Genomic DNA, 21,963 nt, shown 5'->3' on the forward strand with positions numbered 1-21,963 from the left:
TAGGGATAGGTTAATTGGATAATCCAAATTGCCACTAGGTGTGAATGTGCGAGTGCATGTGAGTGTGAATGGTTGTCTGTCCCTGTGTGTTGGCCCTGCGACAGACTGGCGACCTGTCCAGGGTGTACCCCGCCTTTCGCCCTATGACAGCTGGGATAGGCTCCAGCACCCCCCGCGACCCTGAAAAGGATAAGCGGTAGCGAATGGATGGATTCTCTGACTGGAAGAAATTTGTTTAATATTTAAACCTATTTTCTGCACATTCCAGCACATAAAATATAATATATATAAATATATATAGTGTTTACACTCACTCTTTCAAATAGATGCAAGTAAAACACAGCAGAAAATAAATAAAGTCAAAGACTAGCGGTCCTGTTGCTCTATTTTCACCTGTAAAGCAGGAGTGGCCTAGGCGGAGGTTTACCCTGGTGCAGGTGTGCCGCAGCGGTCAGTGGAAGAATCCGCGAGTTTCTCTGTGAGTTTCCCGTTACGTGGTAGCTACTCGGTGCTTGCTTGGAAGTTTAGGGGTTTTTTCGCTGTAAAAACAAGTTTTCTTCCCATGCACAGCGGACACTAATGTTTTTGTCACTTTTTATGGAATCAAACTCAAAGTAAGGTCAGTACTTCCAAGCTTTAAACGCTGCACGCGCATACTCTCTCCCGCACTCGATATATGATCCATTGTTGATCTGCACACAGCTGTTGTCACGAACGTCGCACTCGCTTACGTCACTGTCATGAGACATTCTGGCAAAAAAAATCACAGTTTTAGTAACGCAGTAACGCAGCGTTCCTACGGGAAAGTAACGGTAATCTAATTACCGTTTTTGCAATAGTAATCCCTTACTTTACTCGTTACTTGAAAAAGTAATCGGGTTACAGTAACGCATTACAAGTAACGCGTTACTGCCCATCTCTGGTGCTGAGTACGGACTGGAAGACCCCAGGTCAAAATGGGAGACGCCCCCTAGAATGGTGCAGAGTGACTGAGCTAAGATCCTGTGGTGGCTAACCAACCGGACGTAGTGCTGGACAGAGGAAGGTGTAGCTATACCGAGAGATAGGAACACGAGCAGCTGAAGAAGTTCAAAGGTCTGTGAGAGAGTTTCAGAAGATGGACGGTGAAGGCAACACTGGTAATCAGAGTACTCGGGGCAGTGACCTACAGTAAACTGGGGGCGTGGCTCCAGGAGCTAAACAATCAGACAATCACTTCACCGACAAGGTCCAGAAACTTACCCTGGATCCAGATGAAACCATGGTGTCCTTTGATGTAGTCTCTCTCTTCACTTGCATACCCACCACGGAGGCCGTGGAGACTGTCAGAAAACGACTACAAGAAGACAGCTCCTTGGAGGACAGGACCAACTTCACACCGATCAGATCTGCACACTGTTAGACCTCTGCCTTACCACAACATACTTCAAATACAACGAAGGCTTCTACAGACAAAAACATGGCTGTGCTCCCCCATGTCACCTATTGTAGCCAACCTTTACATGGAGGAAGTGGGAAGGAAGGCTCTTGGCTCTTTCAAAGGGAGAGTACCCAGCCACTGGTACAGATATGTAGACGACACCTGGGTCAAAATCAAGACACAAGAAGTGGAATCCTTCACTGCGCACATTAACGCTGTGGATAAAAACATCAAGTTCACCAGGGAAGACACAAAGGACGACTGTTTACCTTTCCTGGACTGCGCTGTGCACATTGAAGAGAACGGCAACCTCAACATCGAAGTTTACCGGAAGCCCACACACACGGACCAGTACCTCCTCTTTGACTCCCATCACCCTCTGAAGCACAAACTTGGAGTAATCAGGACCCTACACCACCGGGCAGAACATGTTCCCTCTAAGCCTGAAGGGAAAAAGAAGGAACACACACATGTAAAGGAAGCACTCGAAACATGCGGTTATCCTAACTGGGCGTTTATAAAGTCAGCAAAGATGCACAGAAAAGAAGATCAGACACCAGCGAGGGAGGATAAGAAGGACAGACGCAACAACATTGTCATCCCCTACGTAGCCGGTGTATCAGAAAAACTTAGGAGAGTTTTCGCCAAGCATGACATCCCAGTTTACTTCAGACCCAGTAACACACTCAGACAGAAACTGGTTCACCCGAAAGACAAAACTCCTAAACACAAACTTAACAATGTGGTGTATGCTGTACAGTGTAGCGAGGAATGCCCAGACCTCTACATCGGAGAGACCAAACAGCCACTTCAAAAGCGCATGGCACAACACAGAAGAGCCACCTCCACAGGACAAGACTCAGCAGTCCATCTGCATCTTAAGGACAAAGGTCACTCTTTCGAGGATGCCAATGTTCACATTTTGGACAGAGGACAGATGGTTTGAAAGAGGAGTGAAAGAAGCCATCTATGCGACCATAGATCGCATAGATGGCGCATAGATGGCGACCATCTTCGAACAGAGGCGGTGGTTTACGACTAGGGATGGGTACTGATAAGATTTTCACGATTCCGGTTCCATTTTCGATTCTGTTTAACGATTCAATTCTTTATCGATTCTTTTTAAAAAGGAGAACACTAAGGTCGATTAGCTTAGAACTTTGTTTTATATTTTCTCTTTGAACAAGATAGAAAATTAGGAGTAACATGGCCTTACAAACCCAGCAGTGTGATCTTAAGAGATCCAGCCTACGGCTCTTCAATGGGTGTCACAGGGTCCCCAGGAAAAAAAAATGTAAATGTAAAATAATAAAATAAATATTCTTCTGTAGCAATAACAAAGTATAACATAAATGATTCTGTAGCAATTACACAAGAATATCCAGTAATGTCCCTGCCTACAATTAAACACATTCACTTACCGAAAATCATCTGCTGTGGCAAATGGGTGCAAGCCTTTGACCACAGACTGAGTCTCTGCTCGGTGACATTCGTCTGTCCTGGCCTGAAAGGAGACGCTACCGGTAGACTGCAGCGAGAACTGCCAGCATCTGAGCCAGACTCTGTCTCATCATGGTCACCTAAATGCACAGTAATGGCAGGTGTTGTAATAAGGCAGATCGCGCTAACATAAAATGCACTGTTAGTTGATTGTTTACCTGCCGCGTTAACGGGAGAGGACGTGCAAACGTTACCGCTGCTGCTGGGCTGAGATTCACGAGTCCGGAGCGGACACACCAATGAGTTAAACTGCAGGAATGTCTTAAAGACATAAAGACCTGGATGGTCGCTAACTTTCTGCTTCTTAATTCAGATCAAACTGAGGTTATTGTACTCGGCCCTGAAAATCTTAGAAATATGGTATCTAACCAGATTCTTACTCTGGATGGCATTACCTTGGCCTCCAGTAACGCTGTGAGGAACCTTGGAGTCATTTTTGACCAGGACATGTCCTTCAACGCACATATTAAACAAATATGTAAAACTGCGTTCTTCCATTTGTGCAACATCTCTAAAATTAGAAATATCCTGTCTCAGAGTGACGCTGAAAAACGAGTTCATGCATTTATTACTTCCAGGCTGGACGACTGTAATTCATTATTATCAGGAAGTCCTAAAAACTCACTGAAAAGCCTTCAGTTAATCCAAAATGCTGCAGCAAGAGTCCTGACAGGGACTAGAAAGAGAGAGCAGATTTCTCCTGTTTTGGCTTCCCTTCATTGGCTTCCTGTTAAATCCAGAATTGAATTCAAAATCCTGCTCCTCACATACAAGGTCTTAAATAATCAGGCCCCATCTTATCTTAATGACCTTGTAGTACCATATCACCCTATTAGAGCACTTCGCTCTCGCTCTGCAGGCCTACTTGTTGTTCCTAGAGTATTTAAAAGTAGAATGGGAGGCAGAGCCTTCAGTTTTCAGGCCCCTCTTCTGTGGAACCAGCTTCCAGTTTGGATTCAGGAGACAGACACTATCTTTACTTTGAAGATTAGACTTCAAACTTTCCTTTTTGCTAAAGCATATAGTTAGGGCTGGACCAGGTGACCCTGAATCCTCCCTTAGTTATGCTGCAATAGACGTAGGCTGCTGGTGGATTCCCATGATGCACTGAGTTTTTCCTTTCCAGTCACCTTTCTCACTCAGTATGTGTTAACAGACCTCTCTGCATTGAATCATATCTGTTATTAATCTCTGTCTCTCTTCCACAGCATGTCTTTATCCTGTCTTCCTTCTCTCACACCAACCAATCACAGAAGATGGCCCCGCCCCTCCCTGAGCCTGGTTCTGCTGGAGGTTTCTTCCTGTTAAAAGGGAGTTTTTCCTTCCCACTGTCGCCAAAGTGCTTGCTCACAGGAGGTCACGTGATTGTTGGGTTTTTCTCTGTATCTATGAAGCGCCTTGAGGCGACTTTTGTTGTGATTTGGCGCTATATAAATAAAATTGAATTGAATTGAATTAAAAACACGACATTCATTTAAGGTTATCGTGTGTTTTGTGAGCAAATGTGAGTATTGCAAGTTGCCTTGTTGTCATCCGTTCTCGTAAAGTATGACCAAACTTTTGAGCGTTTGAGCCACCATGTTTCCTGCCAGGTAAATGACGCTCCGCAACGTGGTGATGTCATTCGGGGCTAGTGTTGTGGAAGTTTTCCATTTAAATAAAGCCTGCAGACGAGCGGTGAGCGGTAGCTAACATTCTTTAATCAAACACACAAAGAAGAGACAACCAAGCTTGATGAAGTCCCTGCATGACTGCGGGACTTAAAAATGTGGTTAATTCAATTCAATTCAATTCAATTCAATTTTATTTATATAGCGCCAAATCACAACAAAAGTCGCCTCAAGGCGCTTCATAGATACAGAGAAAAACCCAACAATCATATGACCCCCTATGAGCAAGCACTTTGGCGACAGTGGGAAGGAAAAACTCCCTTTTAACAGGAAGAAACCTCCGGCAGAACCAGGCTCAGGGAGGGGCGGCCATCTGCTGCGACCGGTTGGGGTGAGAGAAGGAAGACAGGATAAAAGACATGCTGTGGAAGAGAGAAAGAGATTAATAACAGATATGATTCAATGCAGAGAGGTCTATTAATACATAGTGAGTGAGAAAGGTGACTGGAAAGGAAAAACTCAATGCATCTTGGGAATCCCCCGGCAGCCTACGTCTATTGCAGCATAACTAAGGGAGGATTCAGGGTCACCTGGTCCAGCCCTAACTATATGCTTTAGCAAAAAGGAAAGTTTTAAGCCTAATCTTGAAAGTAGAGATAGTTTCTGTCTCCCGAATCCAAACTGGAAGCTGGTTCCACAGAAGAGGGGCCTGAAAACTGAAGGCTCTGCCTCCCATTCTACTTTTAAATACTCTAGGAACAACAAGTAGGCCTGCAGAGCGAGAGCGAAGTGCTCTAATAGGGTGATATGGTACTACAAGGTCATTAAGATAAGATGGGGCCTGATTATTTAAGACCTTGTATGTGAGGAGCAGGATTTTGAATTCAATTCTGGACTTAACAGGAAGCCAATGAAGGGAAGCCAAAACAGGAGAAATATGCTCTCTCCTTCTAGTCCCTGTCAGTACTCTTGCTGCAGCATTTTGGATTAGCTGAAGGCTTTTCAGTGAGTTTTTTGGACATCCTAATAATAATGAATTACAGTAGTCCAGCCTGGAAGTAATAAATGCATGAACTAGTTTTTCAGCGTCACTCTGAGACAGGATATTTCTAATTTTAGAGATGTTGCGCAAATGGAAGAAAGCAGTCTTACATATTTGTTTAATATGTGCGTTGAAGGACATGTCCTGGTCAAAAATGACTCCAAGGTTCCTCACAGCGTTACTGGAGGCCAAGGTAATGCCATCCAGAGTATGAATCTGGTTAGATACCATATTTCTAAGATTTTCAGGGCCAAGTACAATAACCTCAGTTTTATCTGAATTAAGAAGCAGAAAGTTAGCGGCCATCCAGGTCTTTATGTCTTTAAGACATTCCTGCAGTTTAACTAATTGGTGTGTGTTATCTGGCTTCATGGACAGATAGAGCTGGGTGTCATCTGCATAGCAGTGAAAATGTATGCTATGTCTTCTAATGATGCTGCCTAAGGGAAGCATGTATAATGTAAACAGAATTGGTCCTAGCACTGAACCCTGTGGAACTCCATAATTAACCTCAGTGTGTGAAGAGGACTCTCCATTTACATGCACAAATTGGAGTCTATTAGATAGATATGATACAAACCACTGCAGTGCAGTACCTGTAATACCTACAGCATGTTCTAATCGCTCTAATAGGATATTATGGTCGACAGTATCGAACGCTGCACTGAGGTCTAGCAGAAACTAATCTTTTATTAATTAATCTTAACCTTAAGTCCTCAGTTATGGGAAAATGAACTGGAAATGCAAGTTGTGCAACTTCACAACCACAAAAAGATTAGACCTGCTGAAACACATCAGGCTAATACATGGGCATTTTGGTCGAGTCCACTCCATACCCTGCCTTCATGCAGATTGCCCTTGCACTGTCAAGACATGGGGTGCATTAAGGACACATTTGTCAAGGCATCATTCACAGTCATCCCAGCCAGGCAACATCCTTTCGTTCACATGCATTGTCTGTAATTCATGCTCTTTTGACAATGAGAGGCAGTTTTTTGAACATCTTGGTGGCCATCTAAAAAAGTTTGAAACTGTGCCATGTGTTTTTGAGGATTGTGATTATAAGGTTAACAAATATACAACATTCCACAGCCACAAGAGTAGAAAACACAACCCACATTCCTTGGAAGACTTCAAGACTAATGTTCTTCATCAATACCAAAAGAACCTGGACGAAGAATGTGACATTGTTGACGATGACAATGAATGTGGCTCAGTCCTTGAGGAGGATGAGGACTTAAACAAAATTATTACTAAGAAAGTGGGGCTACTCCTGAAAATGTAGAGCATTTTCAATGTCTCCAATTCATGCATTGACGAACTAGTAGAGGAACTTCATTTCCTTACAGCATCTGCATCTGGTCCCGTCATTAAAGAAATAATTCTGAGCACTTTGAGAAAACATGGCTGTACATTGGAGGACTCAGTGATTTCAGAACTGGTCAAAGACCTTTGCCGGCTAAGCCCTGTCTGTGCTACTTTAAGAGTGGAAGGGCCTTTAAGCAGTCAGTTCAGGAGAGAGCAATTTAGAAAGGAGCATCTCTCATTGACTGAACCTGTTGAGTACATACTTGATAGTACAGATAATAAAACATTTCAGTATATACCAATCCTCCCATTATTATCTCAACTTGTGTCACGGCGAGTGAGATGAGCCGTGTGGAAAATAAAGGAGGATCCAAACGCAGGCACTTGTACAGGTGTGAGGGTGGTTTATTAAACACAAAAAGGAAATGGACAAACGGCGAACGGAGCAAAGACTAAACTAAACTGGGAACAAACTGACTACAGAACACAAACCTGGACATGAATGAGAGCGGGCGGAAACAGATGACGGTGGACTGCAGGGAAACACACAGATGAAGCAGGGTGGAAACACAGACGGACCAGCAACTACAATGACAGAGGACACGACTTAAATACACACAGAGAAACACAGGGGAATTACACACAGGTGGTGGACACAGCTGGGAATAATCAACAAGACGAGACAGAGGTAAAACTGAACACACTCACATGAGACGCAGACCTTCACAATAAAACAGGAACAAGAAACCATCACACTAAGACGCAGACTCGACATAGAGAGACAGACAGAAAATGACACATGGAACTAGACAAATACTAAGTAGACACAACCGAAGAACAAATCCTAAACACAAACAGATACATGAAACTCTAATAATAAACATCATAATCATCATCATTAACACAACAAGAGAACAAGAAAACAATCCCTGATGCAAACTTAAACCAAAACATAATAAACTCAAAATACTGGGTAGAAACTGACCCAGAACTGTGACAACTTGTGGACAACAGACACGGTCAAAACACAATATTACAAAACAAAAGGCCATCTGATGTCTCTTCTGAATACAAATCATTTAATGGTGGATCTTTGCTAAGAGAAAACAGCTTTTTATGTGAAGACGAACTTAAACTCCCACTCATCCTTTATATAGATGACTTTGAGATATGCAACCCTCTGGGAACATCCCGCAAGAAGCATAAAGTCACAGCTGTGTGTTGGGTGTTTGCAGACAAACCTGCCACATTGAGATCTACACTGACTTCCATTTACTTAACCATTTTATGCAAGGCAAATGATGTCAACCAGTTTGGCTATGCAAAAGTTTTGGACCCACTGCTCAAAGATTTGAAGTCCTTTGAAGATAATGGTATTTTTGTTTCAAGTCTGGGCAAAGTGGTCAAGGGCACTGTACTTGCTGTAGTCGCTGACAATCTTGGCGCTCACTCAATAGGTGGGTTTGTTGAAAGCTTTTCAGCTTCACATTTCTGTCGCTTTTGCATTGGCGAAAGGTCACAGATCCAGGAGCATGAAGTAGGAGAAGGACTGTTTCCTCTACGGACTAAGTCCAACTATGCCATCCATGTCAAAGCAGCACTGTCTGATCCTGCAGAAGCTCACCACTGTGGAGTTAAAAGACAGTGTCCAATCTCAGAAAGACTCAGTCACTTTCATGCTACATCAGGTTATCCCCCAGATGCTTTGCATGATTTGCTTGAAGGGATTGTACCTGTGGAAATATGTGTTCTTTTTTGTTTTTTTTTCTTTTTTTTGTGTCCCGTTTGGATCTTTAGCCATCAGAATTGTTGTCTTAAGGCCAAGAAAGATGCCAAGCGGATTTATTTTACCAAGTGGATCATCATGGCCTTGCCATATTGGTCCATTTGATTGACCTTTATTATAATTATGTATTTATTTTATTTTCGGTTGCTACAAACGGGACAGACGTGACTGGGGGATAGGACAGGGAGAAAGAATGGAAGAAAGAGAGGGAGAGAAAGAAAACCAGAGGGGAGAAGAGACGGTGAGAAGGGGGGGAAGAAAGGAAAAAACAAACAAACAAACAAACAAAACGCCTGGATCACCTGTATGGAGAAAAAAAACAGAAGAGAAAGCAAACAACAAAGAGCAACATAATAAAAACAGCACCATCACAATAAACTAGCTAGCAGTAGATAACAGTAGATACTAAATAATAAACGATATTGTGCAGCACGCAAGACAGACAGCGCACAATGTGCTTTGAGGCAGCAGCCAAGAAAGGTGTAGTCCGCGTCTGTGAACACCCGTGTGTACACCTGTGTGCATACCTGTGTGGATCAGCATGCTTGTATTCCAAAGGTTTCTCCATGTAACGATCTGCTAGGGAGTGTGGGGAGCCATAGCCCCGTCCACCAGGGTATGAAGCAGGTATGGAGGAGATCCAGGCCCCAGATATTCAGAGGCCCCAGAGTACAAGGACCCGAGGAGGACCACCAAAGGGGGGGAACCGTGCCACCCTCCTGGGAAGAGCTGAGTAGAGCCCCAAACGAGAGGTCACCCCGCAGCTACGGAGCAGAGGCCAGAGGGGGTTGCAGTGGTGTGCCCGCGGGCTCCGCCGGCAGCCAGCTGTGCCAGAGAGGACCGAGCTTCAGGCCCAGAGGTCAGAGGCCTGAGGGCATCCCACCCCCCGGAAGGAGCCCAGCCGGGCCACAGGCGCCCGGCCCCGCCAATCGGCCACCAGGAGTGAGCCGGTACATGCATGAGCGCCCAGCCCCAGATGACAAGGACCACCAACACACCAACGTCTGAGGGCATCAGCCACCGGCAGGGAGTGTGGTGAGGGGAGATAGGCCTCCGTACTTTGGAGGGCCTGAGATGTACCCAGAGAGGTTGAGTCTAAGACCCAACCTGACATATAGACACAGACGAACAGGCGCACGCGGACACAGACGTGCATTCCCACCCCATATGCACAACCAAATACCATTCGTCTGTCTTGATGTGTTAATCAGGAAGAAATACATATCTCTTGAGCAGCTCAACCATTCCATCCGTTGCTTTCCTTACAAATGGAGTGACAAAACAAACTGTCCACAACCCATTGCCCCAAATTTCACAGCACGAAAAAGTGTAGGAGGTAATGCACACGAAAACTGGTGTTTGTTGAGAATGATACCACTCATGATTGGTGACAAAGTACCAGAAGATGAGCCTGCTTGGGAGGTTTTGATGACCCTGAAAGATGTTGTTGAGCTTGTCATGGCTCCTCTCCACACAGATCACACAATAGGATACATGCAAAGCAAGATCTCAGAACACCGTTACAGATATTTAGAAGTGTTCCCAGAGGAGAAACTGAGACCAAAACATCACTTTCTTGAGCACTGCTTACAACTGTTTACGGGCCACTTGTACATTTCTGGACTATGCGATTTGAAGCCAAACATCGATTCTTTAAAAGGATTGTGAGGCAGACTGGGTGTTTTAGAAACATCCTCATGACAATGGCGAGAAAACAGCATTAAGGAGTCCTTTGCAAGGAAGTTCCCCAGGGAAGACTTTGTGAACATGACAAATAAAGCAACCATTTTAGGCACAGACTATAATATTGGCATGATGCTGCCGTTTGGCTCAACAGGAGGCCTACCTGACTTTGCAGAAATCCATCAAATAATCATTGTGCACAGAACTCCTGTGTTTGTTCTGAAGTTGCTTAGAGGCTGGTACTGTGAACACCTGAGGAGTTTCAAAGTAGAGCCCACAGGAGAGACAGAAATCCTTAAACATTCTGAACTGAAAGAAACATGGCTGCATACAATACAGCAGATGGCCGTATGGTGTCCCTTAAACACTTCATTTGCACATCAGAGTAAGTGTAATGGGTTGATTATTTCTGTTATATCAAATGTTTGTGCACTTATTGAAATTATTGAAAAAATATATTATTTTACCAACAACTATATGGGCAGGCGTCCTGTCTTATTTGTTTATTGTAATGTTTATTTAACAGGAACAATACATATAACATTGAAAAAGAAAATGGAAACGTGATGCATACTTAACTCTCCTCCATTCTTCTTCCCTTATCTCCCTCTTCTTAAAACGACAATCAAAAATTATTTATTCAAAATTCTACTGAACTAAATCTCTGCTTTTATTTCTCTGGCAGAAGATAATGAAGAAAATATATGCATGTAAGCTTATCAACTATCAATAACCTGTCTCAATTTCTTTTCTTTCTCTGTCTCTACAGCTGAGGAAACAAACCAAACAACAGTCCAGTTAAGAGTCATTTTAGAAGAACACAGCATTCAAAAGTTGACACTTCCAACAGGAATTCCTAATACAGTGGAAGATCTTGTTTCCATAATTACTGAAACTTTCCAGTTGCATGGGGAATTTGGACTGCTATACCAAGACAAAGACTTTGACAATCAGTTTTTCAGTGTCATCTCGACTGCTGACTTGTATGACAAGGCCACTGTTAAAGTGATCCTTAAAGAGCCAGTAATCACCCTTGACTTACAACCAGTATGTGAATCAGGATCATCGTCTGCATTGAACTCTTCGACTTCAGTGAGCACTCATCCTGCAAGTACTACTGAAACGGACATCTGCCCTGCCAATCATGATGCACCCTCACAGGTGTCCGACTGCGCATCGTCAAGTTCCAGTGACACCATCATTCTCCCTGATTCATGTCGCCCTGCTGCGTGGCCAGTGCCATTTCAAGTACCGGAGTTTTCCCGAGACATACAACTAATCCTCGCTGAGGCAAACAACTCATATCGCAACACTGGAAGACCTTTCATGGATGCCAGTGTTAAATCAGCAAGAATGCAAGACCTTGCAAAAGTAATTTTTTCGTACACTGCTTACCCAACCAATCAGCAGATCCTCTCAGTGGCTGAAGCCTTGGTTTCAAAGTTTCCGTGTCTTAAGGAGCCAGGATCATTTGCCGGCTTATATGGCTGGTGGCAGCGCATAAAAAACAAGATGCACAATTACCGTGCCAAGCTAAGATCTCGAAAATTTTCTTACCCGGAAATTGAAATTAATGCCTTAAAAAGGAAGCATCCAGCTGATGCAGTGCCATCAAAGAATGTAAAAAAGCCAAAAAAAAGCAGAGGTTAATTATCTCCCTCCGCATCCTACTGGAGAAACCCAAGAGACACTGGAGAAAGAGAGGCTGGAATTAATTTATGAAATAACAAAGAAAAACAATGCAAAGATAATTGCAGACAAAATGAATAAAACGTTCTCTAGCCGAAGACTTGAAGTGGTCAGCCTCTGCCCCTCTGTGGGTGAGTTAAAAGAAAGGTGGCCAGCATTATTCACTGAGGCTCAGGTGAGTATGTGTGATAACTTTTCCTTCCCACCAAAAAACATTCATGTTATAACTATGAGATCTGGTCTGTCATTTGAAATGTCATTTTTTTTTGTCCCCTTACTTCTTAGATCATCGAAGAGTTCAGACGCATCACCACAGTTTCTTTGGTGGAGACATTCATGCTGAAACTTGATGAGTACACAGCAGGTCTTTTGCAGCTTATGCCTGCCAAAGGAGGAGCTGCTGGTTCCAAGATGAGACCTCTGCTGGACACTTTGAATGACGTATGTTATTTGACTTTTTTCACAAATATGTAATTATGGAGGGCTGCAGTGGGTAGCACGAAGGTCCTGGGTTCAAATCCTGGCCCAGGGTCTTTATGCATGGAGTTTGCATGTTCTCCCTGTGCATGTGTGGGTTCCCCCCGGGTACTCCGGCTTCCTCCCACAGTCAGAAAACATGGCTGTTAGGTTAATTGGTCTCTCCAAATTGTCCTTAGGTTTGATTGTGTGCGTGCATGGTTGTTTATCCTGTCTGTCTCTATGTTTCCTTGTGATTGACTGTCCAGGGTGTACCCAGCCTCTCACCCGTTGAAAGCTGGAGAGAGGCATCAGCCATGTTTTTGTTTTTAAGTAATTCAGTCTTAATGTATGTAAATCACTCGACTTAGTCTTTTCACTAAATTGTATCTCCCTACAGACACAGAGCATTGAGAAGAAAAGGGATCTCCTTATCTGCTGCCTCATTAGCTACCTCGGGGAAAGACAAGAAGATCTTTTTCATGACTGCCAGGTTTGTCATATTGATAACAGATTACTTATTAACTCAAGGGATCCTAATGTTCTTCTCTCCTGTCCTCTCCTATCCCCTTTTCTCCCCTTCTCCATTCATCTTCTGTCCGCTCCCCTCTTCAGATAAACTGAAATATATTGAAAAAGCATCTTAAATAAAATAAAACATGTGTATGCTTTTTCTTTCTTTCTTTTTAACACGTAGGAATGTGAGGATTACACAGACAATATGATGAAGGTGATCGTGATCCACAACATCATGGCTGAGGAGGATCCATCAGATGTGTCCATTGTGATTGAGGGAAACCAAGTGATGGAGGGATGTGGAAGCCGAACAAAGGCATGTGTACTGCTGATGGGACTGATATATGCCCTCAACCTCGAATATCCGAAGGAGCTGAAGAACACATCTGACACTTTTGAAAAACTGTTTTTGGAACTTGACGGGGCGAAACTACTGAACAAGGTCCACGACCTCAAAAATAAGCTTATGCAATGCACACACATTTCCCCTCTTGTTCCCAGAGGATCTTTTGTCCAGACATAGCTTGATGGAGCTGTAATTTTTCTTCTGACAGCAAGCACGGAAACTATTGAATGTTGGTGATAGTGTTCTGTTCTATCTATACATATGTTTGATAACGTCCATGCACAGAAACAACCTTGTAGAGTTTCTGTGCTTTTGGCTTTTAAAATGGACTAAGTGGCCTTTGAAAGTGTTGTCTGCATTACCTGTTGTGTTGCACTTTATTCTGTGTTTTTATGGAATAAAAACATTGAGATGATGAACCATTTGAATATCTTTTTTTGGGGGGGTACATTTTACCTTATATGAATAGGTAATGTTTATCAACTGATAATAATTACATTTTATTAGTAATTATCAGGTATTACCAACTAGCAAACAAGAGATAATTTTACCTAATTTCAATGAGTAAGTAGCTGTTGAATGTATACATAAATATGGGGTAAATTTTACCCAATTTAATTAAGTATTTCATAGCTTTTTATTGAAGCTATTTTATACACAATATATTGAACTAAATCTACCACAAAAAAGTCAATGCAAATTGTTACCTCAGATTTATTGGGTAGATTCTATAGATGACTTCTTACAGTGCATGACCTTAAAAACTCAGCCTATGCTGGAAAACCCTCCAAAGTGGCCGAATGAAAACAATTCTGCAAAGAAGAGAGGACCAAATTTCCTCCACAACGCTGTAAAACACTCATCACCAGTTATTGCAAATGCTCGATTGCAGTTCTTGCTAGATGACAAAACCACTTATTAGGTTTAGAAGGAAATGACTTTTTCTACATGAGGTAAAGTTGGAGAGCTGTTCCCCCAAACTAAATGAAATCATCATTTAAAAAACTACAATCTGTATTTACTCTGAACATCTGTGTTAACATTTGGAAACATGTAAGTGTAACAAACATGTTAAAACATAAGAAATCAGGAAGGGGCATGTATAGGAATTTCTTTTACTTATGTATTAATCACATTATTTTATTGTATGATACCTTAGTGCCACTGGATTTGAACATGTCTCACACTCATACAGTAAGACAAATGGTGGGGGTGTAGTAAGGAAGTTGGGGGAAGCAGACAACTCCACAGGAAGAGTCTTTTGTGTCTTCGAGGACTCTGGGAGGTAGCAAGGGAGTGTGAACCTTAAGGTGTGAAACAGCTGTGTACTGCCTTTTGTTCCTGGAGAAGGTATTTAACTGAGAGCCATGCTAGGCTCAGGGAGACTCTGCTGACCGTCTGTCCCGCGGTCATGCAGGGACTTCATCAAGCTTGGTTGTCTGTTCTTTGTGTGTTTGATTAAAGAATGTTAGCTACCGCTCACTGCTCGTCTGCAGGCTTTATTTGAATGTAAAACTTCCACAACAGGCAAAAAAAAGCTTTTTGCTAAAAAAAAGATTTAGAGCAGAAGTTTTTTGCACTGCATTTTAAAATGAAAACATATTGCATTTACTTACAATTAAAGACACACAGAGCAGGAAGTGTGTTACTGTTTTACATCCACAGACACACAAGAAAAGAAGCAGGCAACATGAGGTCAAGTTATGGCAATTTTATTTGTGTATGTCAGTACATGTATTTAGATTAGAGTTTTAAAAAACAAACAAACGTCCCAAGAAGAAGGATGGGGTGAAAGAAAGGTGGAGAGAGGAGGAAGAAACTATTGATGTCCTCAAACTCGATGCTGCTGGGTCAGTTCTTTCTCAGCAGTCTGCTCCAGAATCCCCTCCTGTCCTCGGCTTGCTTTTCTTTTGCCTTCAGCTCTTTTAAGGTTTGGTTGAGCTGCTCCTCGGCATCTTTAAATTTTTAACTGCAAAATGAACTGATGAAAACAGTACAAAGGTTAAAGTACCACATGTGCTGTAGTGAAAGCTGCAGCTGTTTTATTGATAAAGTTAAAGACAAAAAAACAAAAGGATTAATCACCCCTGTAACTGTGTCACTATATATCAGCATTAACAGGACCTCAGTTTGTATCTCAGACCTGCACAGCTTCCGTTTTAAACACTTGATGTACTCAGCTGTATAAAGAGCACGTTTGAGTTTCTCTAACACAATTAAATAAAACCTGATGAAGGTCAAAGGTCACAGTTTTCACAGTTTTTTGCAGATAGTGTGTTATTTACCATAAAGTGATGCAGAGTTATTCACCCCAGAGTAACCAGAGAGGATCATATATTTTTAAATATATAACTTTCTACAGGACTGAATATAATATCTTTATGTAAAAGTCCGGAGCCTCTGGGGAGTATCCGAGTATTTATAACATTACTCAAACCAAAGGTCTCCATCACAGTGTTCATGAAATGCTGGGTTTATCCATCTTCTGGGGCGGGCCTGCAGAGGAGCTCTGAAGATTTCCCTGTGAGGGAGCTGCTGGTGAAGATCATGAGTCCTGCTTGATCAATGCGATGAGCTTCAGTGTTCCTGGTGTTTCTTAAATGATGCCTCTTTCAGTGGGTCAACAGAACTTCTGGCACAGGACAGCTGTGATGAAAGAAAGGGAAGAAGTTTCTCCAAACCTCTGGACCCAGAAACCCAGCTTGGTCCTGATGGTCTCCCTCACTAGTTTCTCTCCAGGGTGAATGTAGCTGTTATACATAATATGGATTATTATTAAATGAAAAGAACACATTAGACTACACTACTGAAACCTTCTGCTGCTGTTTTTAAAGTTTCCATGTTACCAGGATGTAGAGATTTAAACAGTTTTAGATCCATTACACTCAGTCTTAAATGTTAAAATCTCAAAGGACAGCATTATATTTTTGATATTAACAGTAACTCTGGGCTTCTGTGGAGTGTGCAGCTCATCTCATCGCTGTCTAAAAATGGATAAAAAAAACATAAGAAGTGCTGAATCCTTCAATAACACAGGCTATTAGAGTAGCAGCTGTCTGTGTGAAGCACTTGCTGCAGGGTTGCGCCATGAATGTATTCAGCTGCCAACAAAAAGCAGGACTCAGTGCAGGCAACTGCCATGAGTCTGACGATGTTGGGGTGAGACAGTCTCCTAATAAAACAGAAACATCTCCGAATAAAAAACAAAAAAATCACATTTCACCACTGTCGCTAGCTAGAATGAATTAGCCAGACAAAAATAGTACTGATTTGGTTTCATACAAAACTAGCTTTCCTTCTCTGATATGTAACTTTCACAACATAACCGCAACTTAATATAAGGAGCAGGGGCAGGGTTGGAATTGTGACATAAAAAAACCCCAAAAATCACTAAAAGAAATTTAATTTGTAATTCTAAATAAATTCTAAATGCATTTAGGACGTTTTTTTACTCACTTTATGTCTCTTCTTTTTTTCTGTCCTACAACGTGGGTTACAATTACATTAGCATGACCAATTATGCAAATTAAGCAATGACGTCATTTAGCGACTTCTAGCGACTTTTAGGACAACCAATAGCGATTTTCCTTACTGAGGAGTTGGCAACACTGGTCCCATTTCACAAGCCTCTCACTTCCGGCCTTTAAGTACGCGGCCCTTGTGGACCGTTAAGGCTGCGCACTTTAAGGCTGCAGACCCTGAATTGGGATACAGCCCTTGTGTTGTTAGGAGCCTGAACCGCAGTAAAACTCCGGTGAGGTCAATGACCTTACGCTCTCCCACTGTCACACGTTGATGACATATTTGGAAATCAATTCAGGTGGGACCAGTGTTGCCAACTCCTCAGTAAGAAAAATCGCTATTGGTTGTCCTAAAAGTCGCTAGAAGTCGCTAAATGATGTCATCGCCTAATTTGCATATGTGGTCATGCTAATGTAATTGTAACCTACGCTGTTGGAGAGAGAAATAACATCGTGGTAGAGACATAAAGTCAGTAAAAAACATCTTAAATGCATTTAGAATTTATTTAGAACTACAAATGAAATTTCTTTTAGCAATTATTGTTTTTTTAATGTCACAATTCCAACCCTGCTCCTTTATCCGGGCTTGGACCGGCAAAAGTGACCCGAAACAGGCACTCTGGTGGAGTTATTGTGTGTGTGTGTGTGTGTAGTTTTAAACTTTGTGGTCCACAAAACAACATAACAGTAAAAGAAGAACTGACTGCGTTACAGTCAGTGCGGGAGCCCTGCCCTGATAGCAGCTGGGGGAGGACTATCCTCCGCCTGTGAGCGCTTTGGCACGGGCGAGGTGCCCACCGCAGCACCCGCTGCTTATTGAGAGTAAGAGCGATACGCGCTTTCACGTCAAAAAGTCGTCATAAATAAGTCTCTAATAACGCCAGAAAAAGTCACCAGATTTGTCGCTAGTCGCGTTTCAGAAAAAAGTTGCTAAGTTGGCAACTGGTGGGACATGACAACACCGCCACCAGGAAGATTTTCTCTCTGGTACCTTGTGTTCTGATACCTGACAATTTTTTGTCTGATACCTGACAACTTTTTTCTTGAGACCTGACGATGTCCTAAAATGTACACCGTACCTGACCTGTAACTATCGTAAAATGCTTCGACCAGAAGTAGACACCTTTCGCACATGCGGGGTACCGATCGGATTTCCGGTACGGATCGGGTAGTGACAGGGACCCTGTGCATGAGAAAATGCTAACTTCCTGGTTTGAGACCGGATGTGGGGTTATACATTTGTTACAGGCCCCACTATGATGGGCGCGTAGCCAGATTACGATCCTGTAAAACAGGAGAGAAAGTGAACACAGGAGACACGCTGCCGTTCGCCTGGTCAGTCTTGCCAGAATTTTTTCATACAACACAAGCATATCTGCTCCACTCTTTTGTTAACTCAATTTCACAATAACTTCTCATTCCCTCACATGACTTGTTTTCCACCAGTACATTTCAATATTAGTCCACACTACTGGCATAAAACAACAAAGGGTTTAAATGAATGAAACAAATGACAACTACACCTCTTTTCCCATAAATGAGATAAACAAAATAATTCACATCATCATGGTAGTGTCTTATCATAGAAAGGAAACTCTACTTTCAACATTACTGCTCTACTTTCCTTGCCAGCATTTTTGTTGGCCGTACTCTTATTAGCTCTCTCGCTTCATATGTCTTTTTCAGACCAGTTAGATTCTAACACTGAAACAGCAAGTTTACACATGACTTCAGGCGGGCTCAGAACACTTTACACACACGTTATACAAAACATTTGTCATGATCACAAAGCTACAAGTTTATCAGGAACTGTAAACCCAACTGGGTTGGTTCTTCTTATTATTATATGGAGTATTATACGCAGTTGCAACAGCTTGCTAGCATTACCCAGGCATACAGCCTAGCTATAACATCCTACAGAGCTAAAGTAGCTCACATAGCGACAGTGTAATACATCACATATCACAGACCCATCTTATGTCATGAAAGTTTAAGTATCACAGTGTCCAGCTGTGTATTTCTTTATGTTTTTGACCACATTACTGACCTGTAAAACAGGAGAGAAAGTGAACACAGGAGACACGCTGCCGTTCGCCTGGTCAGTCTTGCCAGAATGGAAAACTTACGGCAGCTATGCACCTGACTCAGTTCCCAAAGCACGCTGCTGCCCTCTACTGTCCAAAGTGTTATACACTCTCCTGGCAACAGGGAACTTACATGACATTGTGGCTTTAAATTACACCAATAAACCAGCAAAATAAAACATGCAAAATAATCTCCATATATCACGACACTTAACTCACAATTGTGACCACATTTCTGTGTGGATCACACATTTCCGGTAGCTTTACTTTGCGGTCAGTCGCTATTGCGAAGCTATACTCCAAAACCATGTCCAAAACTCGAAAACGGAAAGATCGCGTTAAGTTACAAAGAGCAGAAGGTGGGAACACTCACCACTGTTGTGTCACAAAAAATCTAATGATCAATTTTGACGTTTAAAGAGTTTAGATCGATCAGTTGTTTACATCACTCAACACAAGCAGAACTGCATCACTGCAGCAGAAGACACATCGTCCACATTCAGAAGCACATCTCTGTATAGTGACTGGTCTCATGATTTAAACAGGCAAATGTTCAGCATTCAAACTACAGGTGAAGAATAGTCAAACCAGATGTTTCCCCGTTATGTCGAGATCAGCTAGTCAAGTACACACCTACACAGCATGTTAACAAACCGTGAAAAAAGCCACACAATTGCTGGTAACGGTTTCTATACATTAGTATGTACGAAGGGTATGTTGTGACTTACCTTCAAAATTACAGCGGTCCCTCGCTATAACGCGGTTCACCTTTCACCTCGCTGTTTCGCGGATTTTTTAGTGCAAGTTTGCATGCTTATTTTTTACATCACATTGTGTCCTGCGTCCTGATCGCTGCAGACGATCTCCTCCGTGACGTCTCTCCTGTACAGTACAGAATCGCTGCATCGATCGCAAGCAGTGTGACTCTGAAGTGCAGTACTGTATGTCCACGATGTCCACCAAACGTTTTGCACCGTCAAAAAATAAAATTGGCTCCTTGATTTCACCTATCGCTGGTTATTTTTAGAACATAACACCCGCGATAAACGAGGGACCGCTGTTTATAGATACTGAGAAACATTTGAATCCCTTTTCTCTTTTGCTCTGAGGCACAGGGAAAAAATATCGACAAGTCGATGAACATCATTTACAGATATATTGGGTAAATGCCCAAGACATCTGTAGAAATGTAAATCGCCGCTTGATTCATTCATTTGCTTAACTTGTTTTGGACCGTAAACAAGGCGCAAATAGGACACCGGAAACAAAGCTCCCCACAGGAGTTTCCGCACCGGAAGTAGATCTACTAGAAAACCTCTAAGGTATAACGTCTTTTTGTTTGTTTGTTTGCTTTGATTATGTTTGGGGTTTGTTTTTATTTATTTATTTGTTGTTGTTTGTACTTCCTGTTAATTATCTATCTTCTATATGTTGGAATTCAGCCTGTTCTGATACTATTTCATCTTGGGAAAATAGAATCTTTGTAGAGATTGCCATAATTGTTGTCCATTTCTGTGCAAATAAAAAACAACAAAAACAAAAAAAAAAGTTTCTGCACCGGAAGTAGCATATGCTAACGTGCACATTGACAGACCACGTGACTTTCGCGCATTGCTTTGTGGGTACCCGTGGCAACAAAATGAAAACGCTGCATCAAGCGCTAGCATTTCCAGCACCGGTAATCATTAATTCTGCGGTTTTAATCCCTACTTACATTTTATTTGCCCCAAAAACAGTTCTGTACAAAACAACGGAGAACACGGCAGGTCCGTAGAAAGACAGACTTGATGAAAAGGCAAAAAAAAGGACGAGGAAAAAAATCAAATGAGTGGAAGGGTCAGACCAATGACTGTATAAAACATGGACGACGCGACAGCTCCCCAAAAATGAAGCCAAAACGTCTATCGCCCCCTGGTGTCTGGCTGCAGTATAGGTCATAAACCCCGCCTCCTCCATGTTAGCGGATGGGACTGGGGTCAGACTAAAATAAATTTATTCTCCTCAGATAATTTTTTTCCAAAGATTCTTTCTTTTGTTATCAATAGTTCTCATCACGCTGATTGATGTCCAAGGGGTCTCCTCTCCCATAAGTTTGATTCTAATTCCTACCGCGGTGATGTTAAATTGGGGTGAAACGTCATCATAACAGCTTTGACTGGCAGCTGCAGTCACGGATAAACTTGCGTATCTCTGTTCGGGAATAGCAGATAGAGCGTAGGCTCTGAGAGGAGGGCCAGCGTTTACGCTACGAAGACACGACCGAGTGTTTTAACCTGACAGCCTGAGGTGTTCTTCAGTAAACTGGACTACCCGACAGAAGGACCCGAGGCCCTGCTGCACTTTTTCGGTAAGTTAAACGTGTTTGTAAGCTAATCCGTAACTACCGTCCTTAGCTCGGTCCTGAGACCTAGCTAGCTAAGATGAGGACTCGGCTGTCAGGGTTCGTTTAGCTGTGCAGGTGAATGAATTTACCCTGACTAAAGAAATCAAGAGAAACGCTACGGGCTACTCACTAATTACTGTTACTGTACTTTTATTACAAGTATTATACTGTAAAAGCAACAGGCTGCATCCTGCTTCCGCTCCTGTGCAGAGCTGAATATTAAATATGTGCAAACAACAGCATGTTTTCAGTCTCTTGCCACATCTGTAAAGACAGTAACTTTTTTTAAAAAAGCTTGTACCTTGTAGCTCCTCATTACTCAGGAACTATGGATTAAAGTACTGTAGTGCACTGTAATACTGAAAAAAATGTAAGAGAAGAACTTCAGATCCTGAGTGTGTGAGGACAGAAAAATCAGCTTTATTTCAATTTTGAGGGATAAAATTTATATTTCAGTTTGATGGTTCTGTTCTCTTTGTGATTAGAGGAGCTGCCCTCAGATTCAGACCTCAGCACCACCCAGGACAGCAGACAGATCATCCAACATGTTCACATGTTAACTGCAAAATGAACTGATGAAAACAGTACAAAGGTTAAAGTACCACATGTGCTGTAGTGA

General features: G+C 42.4%; 1 protein-coding gene across 1 annotated transcript; it reads left to right on the forward strand.

The window, feature by feature from the left end:
• The first annotated feature begins 4,279 nt into the window (after positions 1–4,279).
• On the forward strand, positions 4,280–13,775 carry LOC146386284 (uncharacterized). Its single transcript, XM_084932374.1, has 4 exons — positions 4,280–12,213; positions 12,324–12,479; positions 12,895–12,987; positions 13,192–13,775. The coding sequence occupies exons 1-4, from the start codon at positions 12,112–12,114 to the stop codon at positions 13,531–13,533; spliced, it is 693 nt and encodes a 230-aa protein (XP_084788500.1). The 5' UTR covers positions 4,280–12,111; the 3' UTR covers positions 13,534–13,775.
• The last annotated feature ends 8,188 nt before the right edge of the window (positions 13,776–21,963 follow it).

The sequence above is a fragment of the Perissodus microlepis genome, chromosome 6 (genome assembly GCF_051167445.1).
Source record: "Perissodus microlepis isolate ML-2025 ecotype Zambia chromosome 6, ASM5116744v1, whole genome shotgun sequence".
NCBI classification, from domain to species: Eukaryota; Metazoa; Chordata; class Actinopteri; order Cichliformes; family Cichlidae; genus Perissodus; species Perissodus microlepis.